Source organism: Tyto alba, unplaced genomic scaffold (genome assembly GCF_018691265.1).
Source record: "Tyto alba isolate M040663 unplaced genomic scaffold, T.alba_DEE_v4.0 Super-Scaffold_200000175, whole genome shotgun sequence".
NCBI lineage: Eukaryota > Metazoa > Chordata > Aves > Strigiformes > Tytonidae > Tyto > Tyto alba.
This window is the reverse complement of record NW_024881290.1, coordinates 22,404-42,819: the sequence shown is the minus strand read 5'-3', so window position 1 is coordinate 42,819 and position 20,416 is coordinate 22,404. Positions and strand designations below refer to the sequence as shown.

The following is a 20,416-nucleotide window of genomic DNA, read 5'->3' as shown; positions in this document are numbered from 1 at the left end:
AGTGGTGGCTGAAAGCCACGGGGAGATGGTCCCAGGGAGATCCCCATGGATCAGCCATCATTGCCATTGCACTGGGCACCCCCACGTGAAGGGGCAGCACAGGCCTATTCCCTAACACATCCCCCCATGCCCTCCTGCCCTGAACCCCTGGAGAACCCCAGCACAGCAGCACGCTCAGAGGGGCAATTCCTTCAGCCTGTTCCTGACCTCAGCTTGGGAGGAAGAGACCAACCTCCAGATATCAGCACAGAGAAAACCTGTTTATTACAGATGTGCGGCATGGGAGGCCAGCTGTACTGTCCTACCAGACACATGTAGAAAGGGCTCTGGGTCAGAGAGGCTGGTTCATGTCTCTGAGGAAGAGGAGTGGATGCAGACAGTTTGGAAGAAACAAGATTTTCACAGACAAAATGCTGAATACAAAGAAGTATTCAGAGAAAAATTTGAAATTATTTTGAGGAGACAAGGTTTTAAATAAGTGTTGCAAACGTCTTCTGAAGAGACATAGGCAGCTCATTCCTGATGAAAGCCAATTGACTGAATCAGTTTCTTGAGTGCATCCTTGATGTCCTGGTTCCTCATGCTGTAGATGAGGGGGTTCACTGCTGGAGGCACCACCGAGTACAGAACGGACACCACCAGGTCCAGGGATGGGGAGGAGATGGAGGGGGGTTTCAGGTAAGCAAAAAATGAAGTGCTGATTAACAGGAAGACCACGGTCAGGTGAGGGAGGCATGTAGAAAAAGATTTGTGCTGTCCCTGCTTAGAAGGGATCCTCAGCACGGCCCTGAAGATCTCCACATAAGACAGCACTATGAAAACAAAACATCCAAGTGCTAAACAGGCACTAAACACAAGAAGCTCAGCTTCCCTGTGGTAGGAGTCAGAGCAGGAGAGCTTGAGGATCTTGGGGATTTCACAGAAGAACTGGTCCACAGCATTGCCTCTGCAGAGTGGTAGGGAAAATGTGTTGGCAGTGTGCAGGAGAGAATAGAGCAACCCAGTGCCCCAGGCAGCTGCTGCCATGTGGACACAAGCTCTGCTGCCCAGGAGGGTCCCGTAGTGCAGGGGTTGGCAGATGGCAACGTAGCGGTCATAGGCCATGATGGTGAGAAGAGAAAACTCTGCTGCAATGAAGAAAATAAATAAAAAGATCTGGGCAGCACATCCTGCATAGGAGATGCCCCTGGTGTCCCAGAGGGAATTGGCCATGGCTTTGGGGAGAATGGTGGAGATGGAGCCGAGGTCGAGGAGGGAGAGGTTGAGGAGGAAGAAGTACATGGGGGTGTGGAGATGGTGGTCGCAGGCGATGGTGGTGATGATGAGGCCGTTTCCCAGGAGGGTAGACAGGTAGATGCCCAGGAAGAGCCAGAAGTGCAGGAGCTGCAGCTCCCGTCTGTCTGCAAATGCCAGGAGGAGGAAGTGGGTGATGGAGCTGCTGTTGGACATTTGCTCGCTGCAGGCAGGGAAGTTGAACTAGAAGACATTGACAAGTTAGGGCAGACTTGTTTTATTCAATCTTATGCTGTTTCCCAAAAAGTCTCCTCAAAATTATTTCTCTTTCTTTGGGGAAAATATATTCCATTCCTTATTATGAGCTCAGATTTGTGATGTTGCTGAGGAGACATTATTTGAAGGGGCAGAAATTCTCATCTTTCACAAAAAATGGCTCCTTCCTCCCTAGTACAGAGTCCAGAAAATACTGGAGGAAGTGCTGGCTCTCTGCTCCCTCGAGTTGTTTTCTGCTAGAAGCCATTTCTGTGTCCCCATGTCACTGCCCTGACAGTGTTTCCAGCCCCCCCACCCCACACTCTGTGTGCTCAGCTCTGCCCTGCAGACCCCTACTGGCAATAAGGCACTGCCCAGGCGCATTCCCTACTTCCAGATTCAAAGGAGAACAGAAGGAAAAACCAGAACCTTCAAACAAAGGTGACGCTGTTGTGTATGTAAGTAGAGGAGTGGGTGAATACACTTTATGAAGTTTCTGACAAATCCGCTGATCCCCCAGTTTAACAGTTCAGAGGTCTCAGTGACATATTAAAATTTCACAACCTCTTTCTACTTTTTCTTAGAAGAAACATGAGATCATAGAGCCTAGAAAAGACCACATTTTTAAGGTGGTCCCTGCTTTGAACTTCCTCCTGAAATGCCAATGTCCTAGACGTAATCTGGAGCTGTGAGCATCCGTGATCCAAGCAGTAGCCTCTGGAGAGCAGAAGGACCCTGCCCTGGTGGGGGTCTCTCCTTCTCCCCACAGTGCCATGGGGAGCTCCCCGGGCAGGCTGAGTGCTGACCCTGGCAGGCAGCAGAGTCCCTGCCCCAGCACACAGCCCCCTGGGGTGCAGGGACCCTGCTGGGAAGGACAGCCCTGGGCACCCCTGCCTGCACACCCGGCTGCACACCCCTGCAGCCAGCCCCCACAGAAGGCAGCCCTCATGCCCTGGCCCTCGCAGGGGGCACCAGGGAAGCCCTGCTTTGGGAGCAGATCCTCCTCCTCCTCCTCCTCCTCTAGGCAGGAGGCAGATTCCTGGCGGCTCTGCCGCCTTCCCCAGATCCCTCCCCGAGCTGCAGCTGCATTGCCCTGCACCCCCAGACTTACTGTGGCCAGGGCCCTGACGCTTTCTCCTCCTCGGAGCTCTCAGCAGCCTCCCAGCCCAGGCTGCCTTGAAGCTGTGTGTGCCTCGCTGCTCTGCCCTGGGTGCCTGCAGGCAGTGCCCCCAGCCCTGCTGCGCTTTGCAGAGGAGCTGCTCCTGGGCAGAGCTGTCTCTCTGCAGCGCTGCCCACTTGCCAGGAGCTCCCTCCGGCCCAGGAGTCCGGCCCAGCTCAGAACCACAGCAACAGCCCAAGGCACTTTAATGACCCCTCAGGAGGGTTTGGTGCCAACTCCATCAACCTCAGGCACTGAGAGGTAGGTGATGAAACGTTTCAAGGAGTCAGTATCAGATACAAACTCCAAAGTTTCCTGCACTGTTAATTGCTCCCACTGAGGACGCTATTGACAAAAACTCCCCAGGGGCTGGTTACAGCAGAAAACTGGAGAAAATTATGACCGGTAGACAAATGCCATTGAAAGGAAGAGATTCTGTGTGAACATGGATGTGTTATGTTAAGAGAAAGGACAAATTGCTCACCTCCAGCCCCTGGGATGGGAGATCCTGTCCCTCTCACATTCGCTCAGGACTCTTCCTGGGGTAGTATTCTATGGGGATGAGCAATGCCAAGAGCATGACTACTGTACAATACCTCCGAAGCTCCCAGGTTGGAAAGGGCTGGCAATGAGACTCGACTGCTGTACGGATCAGGTGGGATGTCAGCAGAGAGGAGGTGTCTGAAGAAGGCCTCATCTACATCCTCTTCCTGATCAGGAGATCTGTAGCAGACATCCACCCACTGCAGTGGTGCCCATGATGTTCGCCCTTCTCCTGTTGACCCCTCAGCTCCCAGATGACTCATTGTCCATCCCCAGGCAGAGCTAAATGCGTTCCTGCAGCTCCCTCCCAAAGGGCTGCTTCCCCTCTGGGTCCAGACCCACAGCTTTATCAGTACCAGACCCCCAAGAAGCCACAGTTCCTCCAGGAGGGGTATTGGCAGTGCCCTGCAACTCCTCGTACTGTTCTCTTGTGAGAGACGCCCCAGTCAAGATGAACCAGCTGCATGCAAGCATTAAAAGCAATACAGTGAGGTGCAAGCCATGCAGGCGGGTTTTGGAGCACATTTGGAACATCTGCCTGATAAGGGTGACTGAGAAACCCGTGAGGTGAAGTGCCCTGTGGGACTTCATCTTTACAAAGAAGAGCTGGCCAGGGATGTAACACTCAGGGATGAGAAGGTATAGTTGAGGCTCCTGAAAAAATGGCACCCTTAGATTTTTCCTCTTGTTTCCTCTCCTATTTTGCTGTTTAATTCTTATTTTTCCCTCTGACAGCGAGAATGTTTTATCAGACTGGTTTTCAGCAAGAAAGTTGTCACTGACTGAGGAAGATTCTTTATAATTTTTCTGTTCTACCTGGCAAAGGTCAACCGTGGATGGAAAGACATGCTTAAAAACAGAACAATTTTAAAAACAGCATGTTTTTCTTTTCTCTGTTGGGCTTTGGTGTTCCTTGGTAATCAAACCCTTTCCAGGGAATAAATCTTCCCTCTTTTCTAACTCTCCTGCTTGCCTTTACTTCCCACACACTTCTGCATTTGTCAACGTCTTCATGCTGCCTTCTCCCTGTTTCTGTCCTAATCAAAAGGCTAAAGCCACTTCACTGACGTGTTTTCCCTTTCACTACAATACATTTTTGATCAGCCTAAAATACATGTTTAAATAAGCTACAGTAAAAACAAGTGAGAAATCCCTATTTTTTCTCCATTGACTGTGAAGTGACTCTTGGGGAAAGAGCTCAAATACAAGAACTTACATACAGTTTACAGTGGATTCCTACTCTAGCCCCCATACTACGTTTGCTCTTAGTGCATAAAATGCCTTCTTGCGCTAGGCTAATTCTTCCCTCCTCTCTTTTGTTCTCCTTTCAATCTTTGTATGAATCTCTTATCCTTCTACACTGTTTTGTTCTGTCTCATCTTCTTTTAACTTCCTGAAGCTCTTTCCCATGATGACCATCTGCCCTCACTTATTGCAGCTCGGATGCTGAGATGTTGAACCATACGACCGTCACAGAGTTCCTTCTCTTTGGCTACTCCTCCCTCTAACATCAGGAACACCTAATGGCAATTACTCTCCTGGCTTTGTGTCTGGTGATCTTAGGGGGAAACTTGCTGATTGTTTCCCTCATCCTCGCTGAAAGAGACCTCTACGGGCCCAGGTACCTTTTCCTCTGTAACCTCTCCTGTCTGGAGATCTTCATCACGACATCCGTCATATCCAAAGCCAGAGGAAACTTGCTGATGGGCAGCAAAGCCACTTCCTATCCAAGCTGCTGAACTCAGTGCTACTTCTACTCTCCTCTGGGCTACCTCGAGTTTGTCCTTCTGGCTGTCATGTCCTATGACTGTTCTATGGCCTTGTGTCACCCTCTTCAGTACTCCATGCTCATGAGCAGTCACCTTTGTTTTCAGCTACCATTGGGCTTGTGGACTTCGGGATTCCTAGCCACCATTGCCTCCACTGTCCTGGCTGCCAGGGTGCCCTTCTGCAATGCCAGTCGTGTGGACCACGTCTTCTGTGACAGTGTGCTTTTGATCAAGATGTCCTGTGCAGAAACACTGATTGTTGAGCTGATCACCTTCATGGCCTCATCTATTATGCTCCTTGGCTCACTGGGCATGACAGCAACATCCTACCTTTACACCATTAACACCATCCTTACATTGCCCTCAGGTTTCTCGTGGCTGTAGACATTCTCTCAGGTATCGCCTGCCTCCAGCACTGCTGGGGTGGCTGAGCAGGGGCCTATGCAGCACAGTAGCACATGGTGTCCTCTCGTGTGCTAGCTGCCAGGTCCCTTCTGCCTGGCCAGCAGTGGGGAGACAGCTGCTTGGAGCTCTTAAAAGCCATTGCAACACTGTACCCAACAAGGTGGAAGATAGGAGCTCTTTCAGTGTTTTCTTACAAGGAAAAGTCTTCTCGTCATCATTTGTAGTGACTGAAAAAGAGGGCGCTCCCATGGGAATTGTCCATGGGTCTACTCAAGTTTACTGTTATGTTGATCTCCAGCTCCTCAATATGCAACGGTCGTCCGGTCAGGATAACCTCACACCCTGCTAGAGAACATGGACCTCTGCTAGAATGCCTCGTTCAAAGGGAGAGCAGAAGGTAATCCCTGACCTGACATGGGGGAATGCTCTCCTGGAAGAGTTTTTCACAAGAAGACAGGGCGGGACTGGTGGAAGATGTGGAGGGCAGCTTTGACTACAGTGTGAGTGAAGTTGGTGGGGTTGAAAACCCTGAGGGAATTGAGCACAACAAATCATAGCCATGCTGAACAGAGAAGGAAGGATCACCTCCCCCAACTTGCTGGCAGTGCTCCTCCGAATGCAGCCCAGGATGTCGTTGGCCTTCCTTACTGCAAAAGTGCAAAGCCGGGAGAGGAGAAGGTGATGAGAAGACCTAATAACAGCCTTCCTGTATGTTCTTGATATCAGCAAGAGAATGGAGCCAGGCTCTTCACTGTTGAGCCTGATGGGAGGATGAGGGCCAATGGACATCAACTGAAACAAGGGAGGAAAAACTTTCTCCCCATCAAGGCGGTCATGCACAGGAGCAGATTTCCCAGAGAGCTTCTGTCATCTCCATTCTTGCAGCTTTTGAAGCTCAAAGTGAATAAAGTCCTGAGCAACATGTTCTGAGCCCATAGGTGACCCTGCTTTGAGCAAGATTTTGGCCTAGGAATCCCTTGATGTTGTTGCCAGCATAAATGATTCAGCATTTCCTTCCACCACACATCTTGCCTTCATGATGGGAAGGGAAACATTCAGGTTCCTGGTAACAACTGAAGGAAGCCACAACATTTGATCAGGTGATCTGTGGCTTCCTTGTCCCTCTCCAGGCATTGTTGCGCAAATGCAGGGATGCTTGGCTGGTACCCTGAAACAGCCCTGATCATTTCCTGTGGTTCACCTTTTCTTTTTTCCCTCTTTGCCCTCCCTGAGTTACTTCCCCTTGACCATCCCTGCACCCTCCCATGAAAATCGCCCACCTTCCTCTTCCCTCACAGCTCTTTTGGTGTTTCTGAGCTGATCACCAGGGAAATTCCTAAATTGGTCAGCCATATCACTGAACACAGAAGCCTCCTTTTCTTGTCTGTAGTGTCCTACAATTCCTCATGCTTATCTTGTCTGAGGCATCACATGTCAGGGAGAGCCACGTATATGCACATATTAAAATCTGGCCCAGTGGAGATTCACTCATGGGGGACCTTGAGAATCTCTGGGATTTGGGAATAGAAACCTCATGAAGTTTTACAAGTCGAAGTGGCCAGTCCTTTACTGGGGAGAGAATAACCCCATACAGGAGGGCAGGCTGGGACCTGACCAGCCCAGGACTGACCATTGTGAGAAGAGCCTGGGCATTACAAGGGATGCCATGTGAGCCAGCGGGGCATGATCAGCATGAATAAGGCCAAGTGTAGACAGGGTGAAGTAGGAGGAGTGTGGCCAACCAGACAAGGGAATTATCATGCCCCTTGACTCAGCACTGGTGTGGCCACATCTGGACTAGTGTGTCTGAGGGTGGGGCTCCCTGTTCTGGAGGAATGGAGGGGAAAATGGAAAAGGCCCTAAGGAGATCTGTGAGGATGGAATTTGGTGCCTGTGTGGAGAGGCTGAGGGACGTGGGGTTCCTTAGCCTGGTAAAGTGGAGGCTCAGAGCACTGTAGCAGATGCCTGCAGCTTGAAGGATGGTTTTAGAGATGATGGAGCTTTTCTTGGTAGTGGGAAGAGAAGGAAAGCTCCACAAAGTGTGTTGCCTTTTGGAGGCGTGGCGACCTGTTTCAGGAACGGCACGGTGACCAACCCCAGGCTGCTCGGGCCATCAGCTCACAGACACCAATGTGGTGGATGGCAAATGGCATTTATTGCTGTGTGGCACAACCTTATATAGCTTGGGTTTACAACGTCACTTCTGTCTGCTTACATCACAAGTCAAATGTTATTGTCTGTCCGGAGAGTGGTCCTACCTTTCCGTACAGCGCGACATCTTCTGACTGCCAAGCCTTAACTACCTACATTTCCCTCCCCTCTATGCTTAACTAAATTGGCTAAACTGTAAAAACTTTAAAGAGTATATATCAAATCTCGAACAGAATACATAAGGCACACTGAACAAGTGGTAACGGGGGGGTAACTGGGAATCATGGGGTGTAACTTGGGGTAACCAGGAATAACTGGGACATCATAACATAACCAACAAGAACTCATAAGATTTGGGTTTGGCTGATTCTGCAGCCGGAAGGTAGGGAACTCCCAGGTGCGGACACAGTGCTTGCCGCCTTGTCGTCTTCTCTTACCACCGGGGCATACGGGTTACGGGAGTGTCCGATAATCCGGTCCTGTGGACAAAAACTCACAATTTTCATTAGTTTTATTCTGGAGGTCCGGTTTAATGGACTTAAGCAGACACCACTTAACTTTACCATCTTTTGGGCAACTGCTTGACCCACACTGGGTCGGACGACTTCCATGTAAGTGGGTGTGCGGCAGTGGCCCTCATGATAAATTTGTCACCCTGGCTTTTAATAGGGATAAAGCGTCCCTTCCCAACAGGGGTGGGACTCCTGACATGACATGTGGGAAGAGGGTAATAGTTTTCTCCAGTCCTTTTTCAGTGTGAAGCGTTATTGCTACCAATTGAGCACTCTTTCGAGCTCGGGTTAGTCCTCCAACTCCACCCACCATGGGGGCATCTTCCAATTTCCAATGTGGGGGCCAATTTGTCTCAGGGATAACTGTAACATCTGCTCCGGTGTCGATCAATAAGGGAACTCTAATGGTGGTATCATTTGAGGTATTATAAAGGGAACAGATCCCCCACACCACTGGTGGATTATCACATTTTACCAGCCAGGGCCACCCAGGGGTCTCGCCCCCAAGGGATGGTCTTTGCTGCCTCTGAGATAGGGACAGATCCGGCTGGACTGTCGGTTGAACCATAAAGATGGTCACTTCTTGAGGGGGCGGTGGGTTCGGGAGCACCTTGCCCCCTTCGGGGTTGGCATAGTTGGGCCGCCTCATGTCCCAAGTGGGAGAGGGCCAGTGCACGGCCCAGGTGCCCTCTCCCCCTCCCGTTTCCCTGAGTTTTAGAACTGCATTCCTTGGCAAAATGCCCTTTCTTTCCGCAGGCCCAACACGGTCCTCTTGGCTGGTTTTGGCGCGAAGGGAGTGCTGTTGGCGGGTCCCCCAATCGAGGGCAATTCACTACGACGTGACCCGCCTGGCCACATTTAAAACATGCCATCACATTACCTATTGCAGTGCGAACAGCCACCTGGATCGGGGCTAGATGCTCTTCATTCATGACATGCTTAATCATGTTCGCGATGCTTGACCCCGCCGGCAGTGATCGCAGGATTTCTTTGGTTGCTGAATTACACTGCTGGCATAAGCACTCTGCTACAACTGGACCTTTTTCCTCCGTGGGCAGGGCCGAAGAGTCGACCATTGCCTGGAGACGATCCACAAATTGTGTAAAGCTCTCACTTTCATTTTGCTTTATTGTGGCCCATGGCGATGGTTTGGCGATAACTCTAGAGGCTGTGAGAATGGCTTCTCTGGCCGCATGAGTCGTTGACATAACTTCATGGGCCCGCAGGCCTTGGGCTTGTGCCTGGGGGGTAATCATTGTCGGGTCTGTACCCATTAGCCGTTGTAGGCTGGAGCCATGTAGCGGGTGGTCCGCCCCGGCTACTTGGGCCAATTGCCTCACACAGTTGTCCTCCCATTCTTGTTTAAAAACGATCATCCCTGCCCCGTCAAAGATCAATCTGCAAGTTTGTTTTATATCGAACAGGAACATGTCGTCTCCCCCAAAGACACCGTCCATGAGGATGGAGACCATGGCAGAATTAAACCCTTTATCTGCAATTGCTTTAACAATCGCTTGTACATCCTTAGGGTTTATTGGCGAGTAGACCCTCTGTCCCCCATCCGTCACCCGGACCGGGAACGTCAGCGGGGCCGATGGGGCCAAACCGGCACACGCTATCTTTATTTTCCTCCAATCCGTGAGAGGGATTTGTCCACTTTGCAACTCCTCTTTAATTTGAGTAGGGATGTTTTGGCTTTTAGATCTATTTCCATTTCTTCCTCCTCTGAGTTTGAATCGATTGCAGGCCACTCGCCCCAGCTAGTGTCTGATCCGGAGTCGGAACTCGACTGGTTGCTTCCGGGTTCCAGTACTCTTTTGTTGGGCTCCGGCCCCCCCCACCTCCCTTGCGGGTGGACTGTTCCCTCCCTTTTGGCTCGCCCCGCCTTCTGTTCGACGGGATGTTTGCCCTATAAGAGCATTTATCCAAGCGGACGTTCTGATTGGTCCTCTACCCCTCTCCTTTTCGGTCGCCCCCACCACCCTTCTTTTCATTCTCCTCCCCTTTCCATTTACGTGCGCTTGTTAGTTCTAGCGCTTTCTCCCTGTTCCCGCCGGGGACACCTTCACCCCGCCTTTCCCTTTTCTGCTCGGCGCCATTTTGGGGCGCGTAGGGTGGTGGTCTAACCCAGACTTCCTCAGACTCTAGTTCCCCCGCAACTGCCCCTGGCCTCCTCGGCTAACCCACCCCAGAAGGACACTGCTCTGTTTCTGTCCCTCCGTAAGAGGGTCAGGGTTTGGGGATTGGGGAGGCATGTCGCCCTCCCACAGATCCCTAGGCTCAGCAGAATCATCATCGCCTGGGGTGCGCGGAGTCCGCGTGGCTGCCCCAACTCCCAATCTCGGGGTGGCCGACAAACAGTCCTCCGACGCCCTCTGGGTCTCCTGCGCTTGTACTGCCCTCTGCAGGGCCTGTATGACTTTCCCCCACAACTTATGCAACTGTAATACAACCTTCACAAGGGCTTCCATCCTCCTTGTTGATCCGGGAGCGTGCTCCCAGCCGGGCTGGTCCTGCCGCTCCGGCCACCGTTCACCCGATTCCAGGCGATGTTTTTCCCAGGTTTTGGCACCACTTGTTGCCTTTCGGAGGCTGTGGCGACCTGGTTCAGGAACGGCACGGTGACCAACCCCAGGCTGCTCGGGCCATCAGCTCACAGACACCAATGTGGTGGATGGAAAATGGCATTTATTGCTGTGTGACACAACCTTATAAAGCTTGGGTTTACAGCGTCACTTCTGTCTGCTTACATGACAAGCCAAACGCTATTGGTTGTCCGGAGAGTGGTCCTACCTTTCCGTACAGCACGACATCTTCTGACCGCCAAGCCTTAACTACCTACAAAGTGCAGCTTGGAAACTTCAGTCTGGATGTGAGGGAAGGAAATCTCACTACAAGGGTTGCGTTGTGGTATAGGAGGTGCCCAGAAGGACTCTCAAAAAGCCCACAGCATTGTTTTTCAAGGAGCAGCCAGCGAGGGTGGAGAGACTTCAGTGAAGGTACAGAAATGCTGGGGTGACAGCTCGGTGGGAAAGCAAGATGGATGTCAACAGCCTGAAGGGAAAAAGGTGCATAAAGGGGACAGTAGAATGAAGCCTGCAGTAGTGGTGACCAAGGGCTCTGGAAGAGCTGAAAAGGCCACACAAGAACAAGCTCTTTGTCCTCTTAACTATGGCAGTCGCCTCTGTTGATGAGGCCTATCAGGATAAAATCTTATTTTCAGGTTCTGAAATTTGTTTTGTCCTCTCCTCTTCTTGGGGAAGCTGGGGGGTGTTGTGCAGTTTCCCTACACGTGACATTGCTCACCCTCACACCCCACTGCCCCCAGGAAGAGCCCTGACCCACACGGGAGGGACAGGACCTGCCTTCACAGGGCCTGGGGGTCAGGGATTGGCCTTTCTGCTTCATAAAACAAACCAAGGGGTTTTGCAGCATTACAGCCACCTGCACAGTGCCTTTGCCTACCTGAAACCACAGCCTCCAATTATCTGCTCTAACGAGTCCATTGAGAGGCTTTGTCAGTAATGGCCCCCAGTGGGGCCAATCAATGCTTCAAGGTACTTTGGGTTTTCTTCTGACTTTGACTTCTTGAGTATTTTGCTCAGTCTCCTCTCAGTATCTGAGGCTCATGGACTCAGGGCCAAACACACCATGGGGCTCATTAAAATACAGAATGTCCTAACAAGCCATGCATTTTCCTTTAAGTCTTGAAGACTCGTACAGATAATTGAATAAATTTTGGAATGTAGTTAAGGAGGAACATTTCCAAATATATCTAATAAAAATGATTCTTCATTATAAAGAGCATTTTATATTAATTTCTGTTTAGAGAAGAGGTGATAACAACATTCTGTCTCTGATATTGATGCACAGTGTCTCCTTGGGAGGTCTGGACAGTCCCTTGGGGTCCAACACAGTATGGACAACCTGGCTCCTCATTGCCCAGTCTCACCATTTCTCACATTGGCCCCCTGGGACTTGCATCACTTCTCCTTACATCTGTCTTCTCCACTGATCTCTGCGGCTGGATGTTACAGCTCCTTTGCACCAGCTCCCACTGCTGTCCTTAGAGAACTGGCTGCCCACAGGCACAGAAGGGTTTTAGTTCCTTGGAAACAAAGAAAATCTAAAGTGTGATAAAGTTTCACCAACTGTAAAAACACTCTGCAAGCATATGCTAAGTACAAGATATCGTTAATGAGTTTGCCAACTGCAGGGTGTAATGTCAGGAGAAATACTTTAAGTAGGTATATACAAAAAGATAGATATAAACACAATTAAAGGGTTGACTAAGGAGACAACGAGGCTGTTGAAAGCTTTTACTCCCTAAAGTTCAAAAGAGCAACATAGGTGAGAGTTATCTGAAGGAACAAAGAATAAAGGGAAGGAGAAATCTGGAGAATAATGGAAAGGTCCTTTGCCTCAGGGGTCTGCATCTGAAAAGTTGATGTGAGAAATGTTCATTGTATCCTGGCCAGGTGCAAATTCATGAAAGATTAGAGAAATTAAGTATGTGGTAAACCAGGCAGGATAGTGGCAATGAAGTTAGACTGGAATATGGATATTTCTTTGGCATATGCCTGTTAAGAGGTCATGGGATTGGTAGAGGCTTCTTGTGGGAGAGGACAAGCCAATGTTGCAGCCAACTTTGAAAGATCCCACAAGGGCCACCCAGGGAACCACAGGCTGTACAAGCTCTCTTTGGTGAGGAGTGTGCCGTCAGTTAGAGTCCTCTTGGGTGACGTTCCTGGGCACCTAAAAGAGAAGAAAATGTCCAAATGCAGTCGGCAGGGACTGTCCAAGGGTAAATCATGCCCCGCCAACCTGATTGCCTGCAGGATGAAGTAACTGTTTTTGTGTGTGACATAAGAACAGTGGATGTCATGTACCTCCAATGCAGCAAGACACTGGCCATGATCTCCCTCAATATTCTCATACCCACGTTAGGCCATTACAGTCTGGGTGGGTCGACAGACAGGGAGGTGAAACACCAGTTGGAGGCTGAGGCTCAGAGAGCTGTGGTGAAGGGGTCATACCATACCTGGAGGCCAGTGGGAGATACTGGGGCATTGTGGGGCAGCACAGGGAGCTCTCCTGGGATCTGGGCAATTTAACAACTCTATCCATGACCCAGAGGAGGCAATTCTGACAGTGTTTGTCAAATGACACCAAAATTGAGAGGACCATTCCTGTGCCCTAGGGATGTCATTCCAATGAAACCTGGCAGATGAGAGGACTGTCCTGTCAGGAACTTCACAGGACAGAAGAAGGAAAATGTCCAGGTCTTGCCCCTGGGAGAGACTGACACCCTGCAGTGACAGGAGAAGGGGACTGTCTGGCTGGGGAGCAGCTCTGCGAACAAGTACTTGGTCGTGCTGGGGGTCAGGGAGCAAAACATGATCCAGCAGCGGTCAGCACAATCCAGCATGACCTGGCAGCAAAGGCAGCAAGCAGTGTCCTGGAGTATTTAAAGAGGAATGAGGGGAGTGATTTACCCACCACTCATCACTCGTTTGAACACCTGTACACCTTCATATCAATTTTGGGGCCCCCACTGCAAGTGTGTTTGGTCAGGCTGGGATGGCGTTAACTTTCATTGTTGCAGCCCTTATGGTGACTTGTTTTGCGTTTGAGCTAAAACCAGTGTTGATAACGCAGCAGTGTTTTGGTTATTGTGGAAAAATGGTTGTGCAGCATCAAGGTCTTCTTTATTTCTTACACTTCTTCCTCCCAGGAAGTAGCTGGGGATGGGCAAGAATTTGGGGGTTAGATGGGACACATCCAGGACAGCTGACCAAAGACATATTCATCAAATCACAGTATAATAGACCAGACCAGGTTGGAAGTGACCTCAAAAGATCTTCTGGTCCAACGTTTTGTGGGAAAGGGAGCCTACATGAGACTACCTAGCACCCTGTCCAATTGCTTCTTGAAAACCTGCAGTGGTGGGGACTCCACCACATCCCTTGGGGAGCTCCTTCCAGTGAATGACTGTCCTTAGCCCTTTGGACTGTCTCCAGTCTGCCTGTGGATTTCTTCCATTGTGGGGACCAGAACTGGACACAGCACTCCAGCTGTAGCCTGACAAAGCCTGAGCAGAGTGGGATGATCATGTCCCTGTGTCTGCTCGTAACGCCCCTGTGGATGCAGCCCAGGAGCCTATTTGCTGTTGTTGCTGCAGCGGGGCACTGCCGGAGCCTCTTCAGCTTGCTGTCCACCAGGAACCCCTAGGTCCCTCTCAGCAGGGCTGCTCCCCAACCACACACCTGCTGGCCTCTACTGGGCTCTTTGGTTGCTCTGATTCAGGTGCAGGACTTTTGACTTGTCTTTGTCTCGTGGTTCATATTGTTCTTGCTGGCCCTTTTGTCCAGCCTGTGCAGGTCTCTCTGTAAGATGACTGTCCCTTCTGGCATGTCCACCTCACCACCCAGCTTAACGTCATTAGCAAACTTGCTGAGGGTGTTTTCAATCCCAACATCCAGATCATTTATGAAGATCTTGAACAGCATGGGACCCAGTACCAATTCCTGGGGGGATCCAATGTGCTACAGGCTTCCAGCCTAAGTAAAAGTATTGATCACAACCCTCTGAGTGCAGCCTCTGAGCCAGTTTCCTACCCATCTCCCACACCAACCCTTCAACCTCTGTCTTGCCACTTTGTCCAGGAGAAGGATGTAGGAAAAAGTGTTGAATGCTTTGCTGAAGTCCAGGAAAACAACATCCACTGGTCTCCCCATGGCAACAGAAGATGTTATTTCTTTAAGAAGATGATGATGTTATATTGACATGATTTGCCCTTGGGCAATCTATGCTGGATTTTCCCAATCACCTCCTTCATTTGGTTTGTGATAGTTGAAAGGTTTGCTGTATCAATCCCCAATACAGTTTTCATTGCCTCTTCTCCCAAGTCCATGATGGTTTGGAGGCTCCCCCAGCATCTGACCCTTGCCCAGACCCAGCTGTGTCCCATGCTGGTCTTTACAGACAGCCCTGCTCCAGGGTCTGCCGGGGTCTGGCCCAGGAGAGAGGCCGGGCAGGGCTGGCCAGTCCCCCCATACAGGCACTGAGACCAGCAGGAGGATGGAGATGGTCTCACAGAAAGACTCACCCATAAGCTTGGGTGAGCAGCCAGTGCTGGAAATGGCCTGTGAGAGATGCTGGGGGGAGATTAATGCCCTGGGTCACTTTCCTGGTCTGTTCATTCTAAAAAAGGCACAGAGCAGCCTCTTCTCTCCTGCACCTGCATGCCTTCAACCCTTCCACAAGCCCTGGCTCTGCACCACAAATCCCCTGGTGTGTCCTCACCCCGAGTGGTCATGCAGTATGACTTATACTCTGTTCTTTTTCTCTTCCTGCTACTTTCCACTCAAGCCCAACTTCTCCAAGATTTCCCCCTCCCCTGACCTCCTCCACCTCATTCCCCAGAAAAGCCCAGTCTGGATTAGTCCCAAGGCAGGTTCCTGATACTCCCACCACAGCCTCAGCCCCTCTGAAAGGCAGAGCAGCTCCTTGGGGGCAGAGAGGGGTTAGCCCCGGAGATGGGAAGCTTCAGTGGCACAAGGGGAAGGATTCCAGTGGCACCCGGTGTCCCATGCTCTCCTCTCCAGCAGATGCTGAGGGCTCTGCAGCCCCTCCATGCCATCCCCTCTCCCGTAACCTGCACAAGATCCCTGGCCCTGGAGGTTCTCAGGCAGCTTCTGCTGCCACGCTGAGAGAGAGGCCTGCCCTGAGCTGGTGCAGCCAGAAAGGTGTTTTCATTCCCCATTCAATCCTGCCCCGATCAGGATGGATCTAAGGCAAAAAGTTTTGTGTTCATTTATTCTGCTTAAATACACATAGAGCTCCTTATTGAAACCAAGTCTCTGGGTTGCACAAGATGGTTGGATACTGAAGTAGGAGGGAAAGAATAATCCTATTTCTTTGAAGAACACATCATTACAACTGGAAAAACGAGGACTAAAATGTATAGAGAAGCAAAGGTATTCTTGGGCTGTCATGATATATAGTAGGGGTCATTTGCAGAGAAAGGCTGAGAGTCTATGGCTGCTGAAAAACCTCCGATCGGTTTCGTCAGGGCATCCTTGAGTTCCTGGTTCCTAATGCTATAGAAGAGGGAGTTCAGTGCTGAAAGCATCACCAATTACAGAAATGACACTACCAGAAACAGAGTTGGGGAGAACATAGAGGAGGCCTTCAGGTAGGCAAACATGTCAGTGTGGATGAACAGGGAGAGCATGGCCAGGTGAGGGAGGCACGTGGAAAAGGCTTTGTGCTGTCCCTGCTCAGAGGGGATCCTCAGCACGGCCCTGAAGATCTGCAGATAAGAGAGCATGATGAAGAAAACCCAACCAAATACTGAACGGGATGGAGCCAGGAGAAATCCTTAAACCGTTTTCTATCCAGGCCTGCGCTTCCCAGCCCTGTTTCTCTCTAGCCTTGGGGACAGGAGGGTTTGCTCACTCTCTTGGCTTCCAGTTTAGGCTTTATGTTTCCATTACCGTCCGCTCTGGCCCGTCTCTGCTCTGAAGCAAAGCCTTTGCACACATGGGGTCTTGGACACTTGGTACCAGGTTTCCCTGAGACAAGTCAGAGCTTGGCCTGGTGCTACCCCTGAGGTGCTACGACCCAAATGTGCACTGATGCCCTCAGCCGGGAGAAGAGGGAGCCTGTGGGTTTTAACATAATAGAGAAACTTCAGTAATCTTTTTCGAAGCATCCCAAGGAAGTCTCTGTTGGAGAAGCCTGGGCCTCACTGGGGACTTTAATGGCCCCGGCATTTTCTGGAAGAGGAACACAGCAGCATGCAAACAGTCCAGGCGGTTTGGGGACAGCTTGTTTTCACAGCTGCCAGATGGGCCAACAAGGGCAATGCAAACCTGGAGCTGACACTGGCAAGCAAGGAAGAGCTGAGTCAGGGGTGTGAAGACTGGCTGTTGGGACAGTGATAACGGAGTCTGAGCTCCTGAGGGCAGTGAGGAAGGGGAATAGAAAACTGCAGATGTCGATCCTCAGTGGAGCAGATCTGGCCGACTGTGGGGAGTTTTAGCCGGGATCTCATGGTCAGCAGCACTGATGGGCAGCAAAGCCAAGTGTACCTGGTTTTCAAGGACAGCATCCTCCAAGCACCGCAGTCTTCTGTATCAAAACTCAATTGAAACTTGAATGGGAATTCATGGGCTGCATCATAAGATTTTACTACTTCAGGAACAGTAGCAAGAAGAAACAAGAATAATGTGTGGTCACATCTAAATTTTGTAAGATTGGTGGCGATAGAGCTGAGATACTTCATGTCCTCTTTGCCTCATATTTCAACAAGAGGTTCTCCTAAGCCATTGTGCCTCAAGGCAGGACTCTAGAAGAAAACAGCCAATGGTGGAGAGGAATCGAATCAGGGGCTATATGAAAAAATGCGAATATTACCTGTCAAAAGGAATCAGATGTATCCAACTCTCTTTACATAGGGGAGAGAAAGCACTATCAGCTTGCTGGTCTTTGTCCATGGCCTGTGAAAAAATGAATGAGAATGTACAGAACAGTGTCAAAGTTCTGGCAATGAAATCTTCATTCATACGGATTACACCAAGGTCAACACTGCAAATGGTTCAACTTTTGCCAAACATCTTCATTCAAGGGTTGATTCAGTTGCCCACAAAGTGGTGACCACTGCCCACAAGATACACAAGGGTAGATGAGGCCATGGCATGGGACTGGGAAATGTGTCCCCCAGGCTGATGGGAGACTTTCTGGAGCAGGAGCTGGTGGACAGGCAGGGTGAGCCAAAGCATCTCAGTCGAGACAGCTCATTTCCTGTCCCTTGAGTAGATGAGGAAGCCTGGACAACTGCACCCAAGCTGCCCCTGTGTTGGAGGCGAATGAGAAATGAGTGGGTCCAGATGCTGCAGAGCCTACTTGAAGACGTAGTCATAGCCCACATACAGTGGGATGAGTGCAGATATGGCTATTCAGAAGAGGACATTTCCTTTCTTTTGAATCTTTGCATCCCTCTGTGAATTTAGGGAGCTTATAACTTCAGGGTGTGAGTGACCGTGAGTGATTACAGACAGAGTCTGGGGCAGGGGGTAAACTGCGGTCTCTTGGGCTCTCTGCTTGACAAAAAATATGTTTTCCTTTGGTGTAAGGGCATGTCCTCTATAGAAATTGGACTTCAGAGCAGTTTAGGTGGACGTCATATGCAGAAGATGTGTTCTGGGTTTCTTTTTTTTGTTGTTGTTGTTTTATTATTATTATTATTGAATTGGACCATCTTTTAGTTTTGTTTTTTTGTCAAGTAAGAAACATTCTTCTGTGTCTGTGTGCAGCTCATTTCCCAGGTATGGCAGGTAGCAGTTGGTGTGAATGGGCTGAAACTTGCAGCTGCAGACTGTCTGGAGAAAGCTCAGATTGGAACAAAGGTGCTGTAAGTCGCAGGGGGCTGGTGAGAGACATGTGGGGTTGGAGGTAGGGACAAACACTGTCCCAGAGAGTGTCTGACATACAGGGTCTTGACTTCCATCCATATTCAGACTTAATCAGGAGATGGTCTAGAATCAGTATCAATTGCAGTTGGGTGATGTCACTTCGTGTGTAAGCAGGAAAATAGGAACTAGTGGAAAAAGAAGAGATTGTTTCTTATTAACATTTAATACTGAAAGCTTTTCACTTTGACTACACTCCTGAAACCACTCAAATTCACCACATAGGAACTGAGGAATTCAGTGATACTCAGAGACTTGGCTATTGAGGACGTTTTAGCTGCTTCTGAGCCATCTGGTGCCAAGTTGCTGAACTGCAGATCCTGGAAAGGGATTGAACTGGCCTCTAGAGAAGTCGGAGTCAGCAGGAACCCTCCAAGTTCCTGAGGGTGTCAGTGATCACCACCGAGGGCCATCACTGAAGAGCCCATGGAGGGAATGAGGAGACAAGGTTCCTGTCCCTGGGGGTGGTGAAGCAGGAAGGCAGAGGCACTGCTGCCAGGCTGAAAATCAAATGTTCAGGTGACTGTGAAAGCCCTTGATGTGTTTCCTCACGCAGGATGTTCAAGCCCTGACCCCCATAGCCTGGGAATGGGGATCCTTCCCCTCAGGGGATGCTGAGGAATCTTCACACAGACACCTCACATCTTCTTCATGTCTTTCACACACACACTGTCACACATAGCCCCACTCCCTTGGACCAGGAGGTTTGTGCATCCTCCAGGCTCCTGGATGTTTCCTGAGGCCCATCCAAGTGTGGGGAGTGAAGGAAGGAAGGAGAGGTGTCTCAGCCTCCCCATCAGCCCCAGGGCTGAGGGCCAGCCATGGCATGAGGAGACGGAGGCCAGTGTCTCCCTGTGTCCCTTGCTCCAGTCTCCCAGGCATCTTTATTGTCCCCTGCCAGCAAGCCCCTCTGTGCCAGCCCCTCTCCCAGGAAAAAGAATCCTGGACCAGGGCCTCCTCAAACTTCTCCACTTACCCCAACAATAGAGAAACTTGTCTTGAGCTGGTGCATTCAGAAATAGATTTCTCCTGAGAGGAACGGATGCTAAAGAACATGCAAAAAGATATGAAGAAATTGAAGGAGTAATTTCCCAAAATAAGAGAGCAGACTTAATCACAAATGAGGATGCTCTTATGGTCCACTGACACAGACCCTGGTTACAGATTAAATAACTGCAGTTAGGTATTGGCCAGGTACAAGATGTAGAAAGAGAACTACAGATTTTAGAAATTGAGATAGAGAAGTTTGGAACAGCAGCTCAGTTCGTAAAACAGGGAACATATAATCACAAGCGTAAGTCACAATAAATGCAAAGCCAAAACACACCACACCCAGGGTGGTTCTGTCCTGCCATGGGAAAGGGGAGAGAGAAAGGCCAGGAAAGGGGCTGGGTTTGGCTGTTGAGCTTGGGCTGCAGCAGAGATGAGGAGTCAAGGGAGTGGGTGGGGAAAGATGGGCAAAGGCAACACCAATTGTGGTGGTGATTGTGAGGCCACGACTGTTACAGGAGCCTGATTGGACAGCAGATGGCTCCAGCAATTTGGGGCCAACACGTGCATCACAAAACCACTCATCCCAGCAGAGACAAGCTAGGGTACAGAGAGGCAGGGGAGAGACAGACCAAGGGCAGGTGGCACGAATGGTGATGATGATGAGGTGGCTTCCACTGCAGCAGCCTGACTGGCCCTCAGGAGACATGCTGGCCAGCAGGCATTCTGAGGTCATCCAGTACATCTGAGAAGCCACCCAACAGAAATGACCTCCTTGGGGAGGGGAGGGCTGAGGCAGGTGGAAGAGGCCCACCTGTGTTCTGATTCTGGGGGCACCTCTGTTCTTGTGACCTGAGCAGCCATGGCAGACAGGAGGGCAGGCAGGGCTCATGGCCACCCTACTCAGGACTAGCCCTGAGACTG

At 50.4% G+C, this 20,416-nt stretch overlaps 1 protein-coding gene across 1 annotated transcript; it reads right to left on the bottom strand.

Moving 5' to 3' along the window:
* Positions 1-513: 513 nt before the first annotated feature.
* On the bottom strand, positions 514-1,449 carry LOC122153593 (olfactory receptor 14C36-like). The gene has a single exon (XM_042793993.1). The coding sequence runs from the start codon at positions 1,447-1,449 to the stop codon at positions 514-516; it is 936 nt and encodes a 311-aa protein (XP_042649927.1).
* Between the last annotated feature and the right edge of the window lie 18,967 nt (positions 1,450-20,416).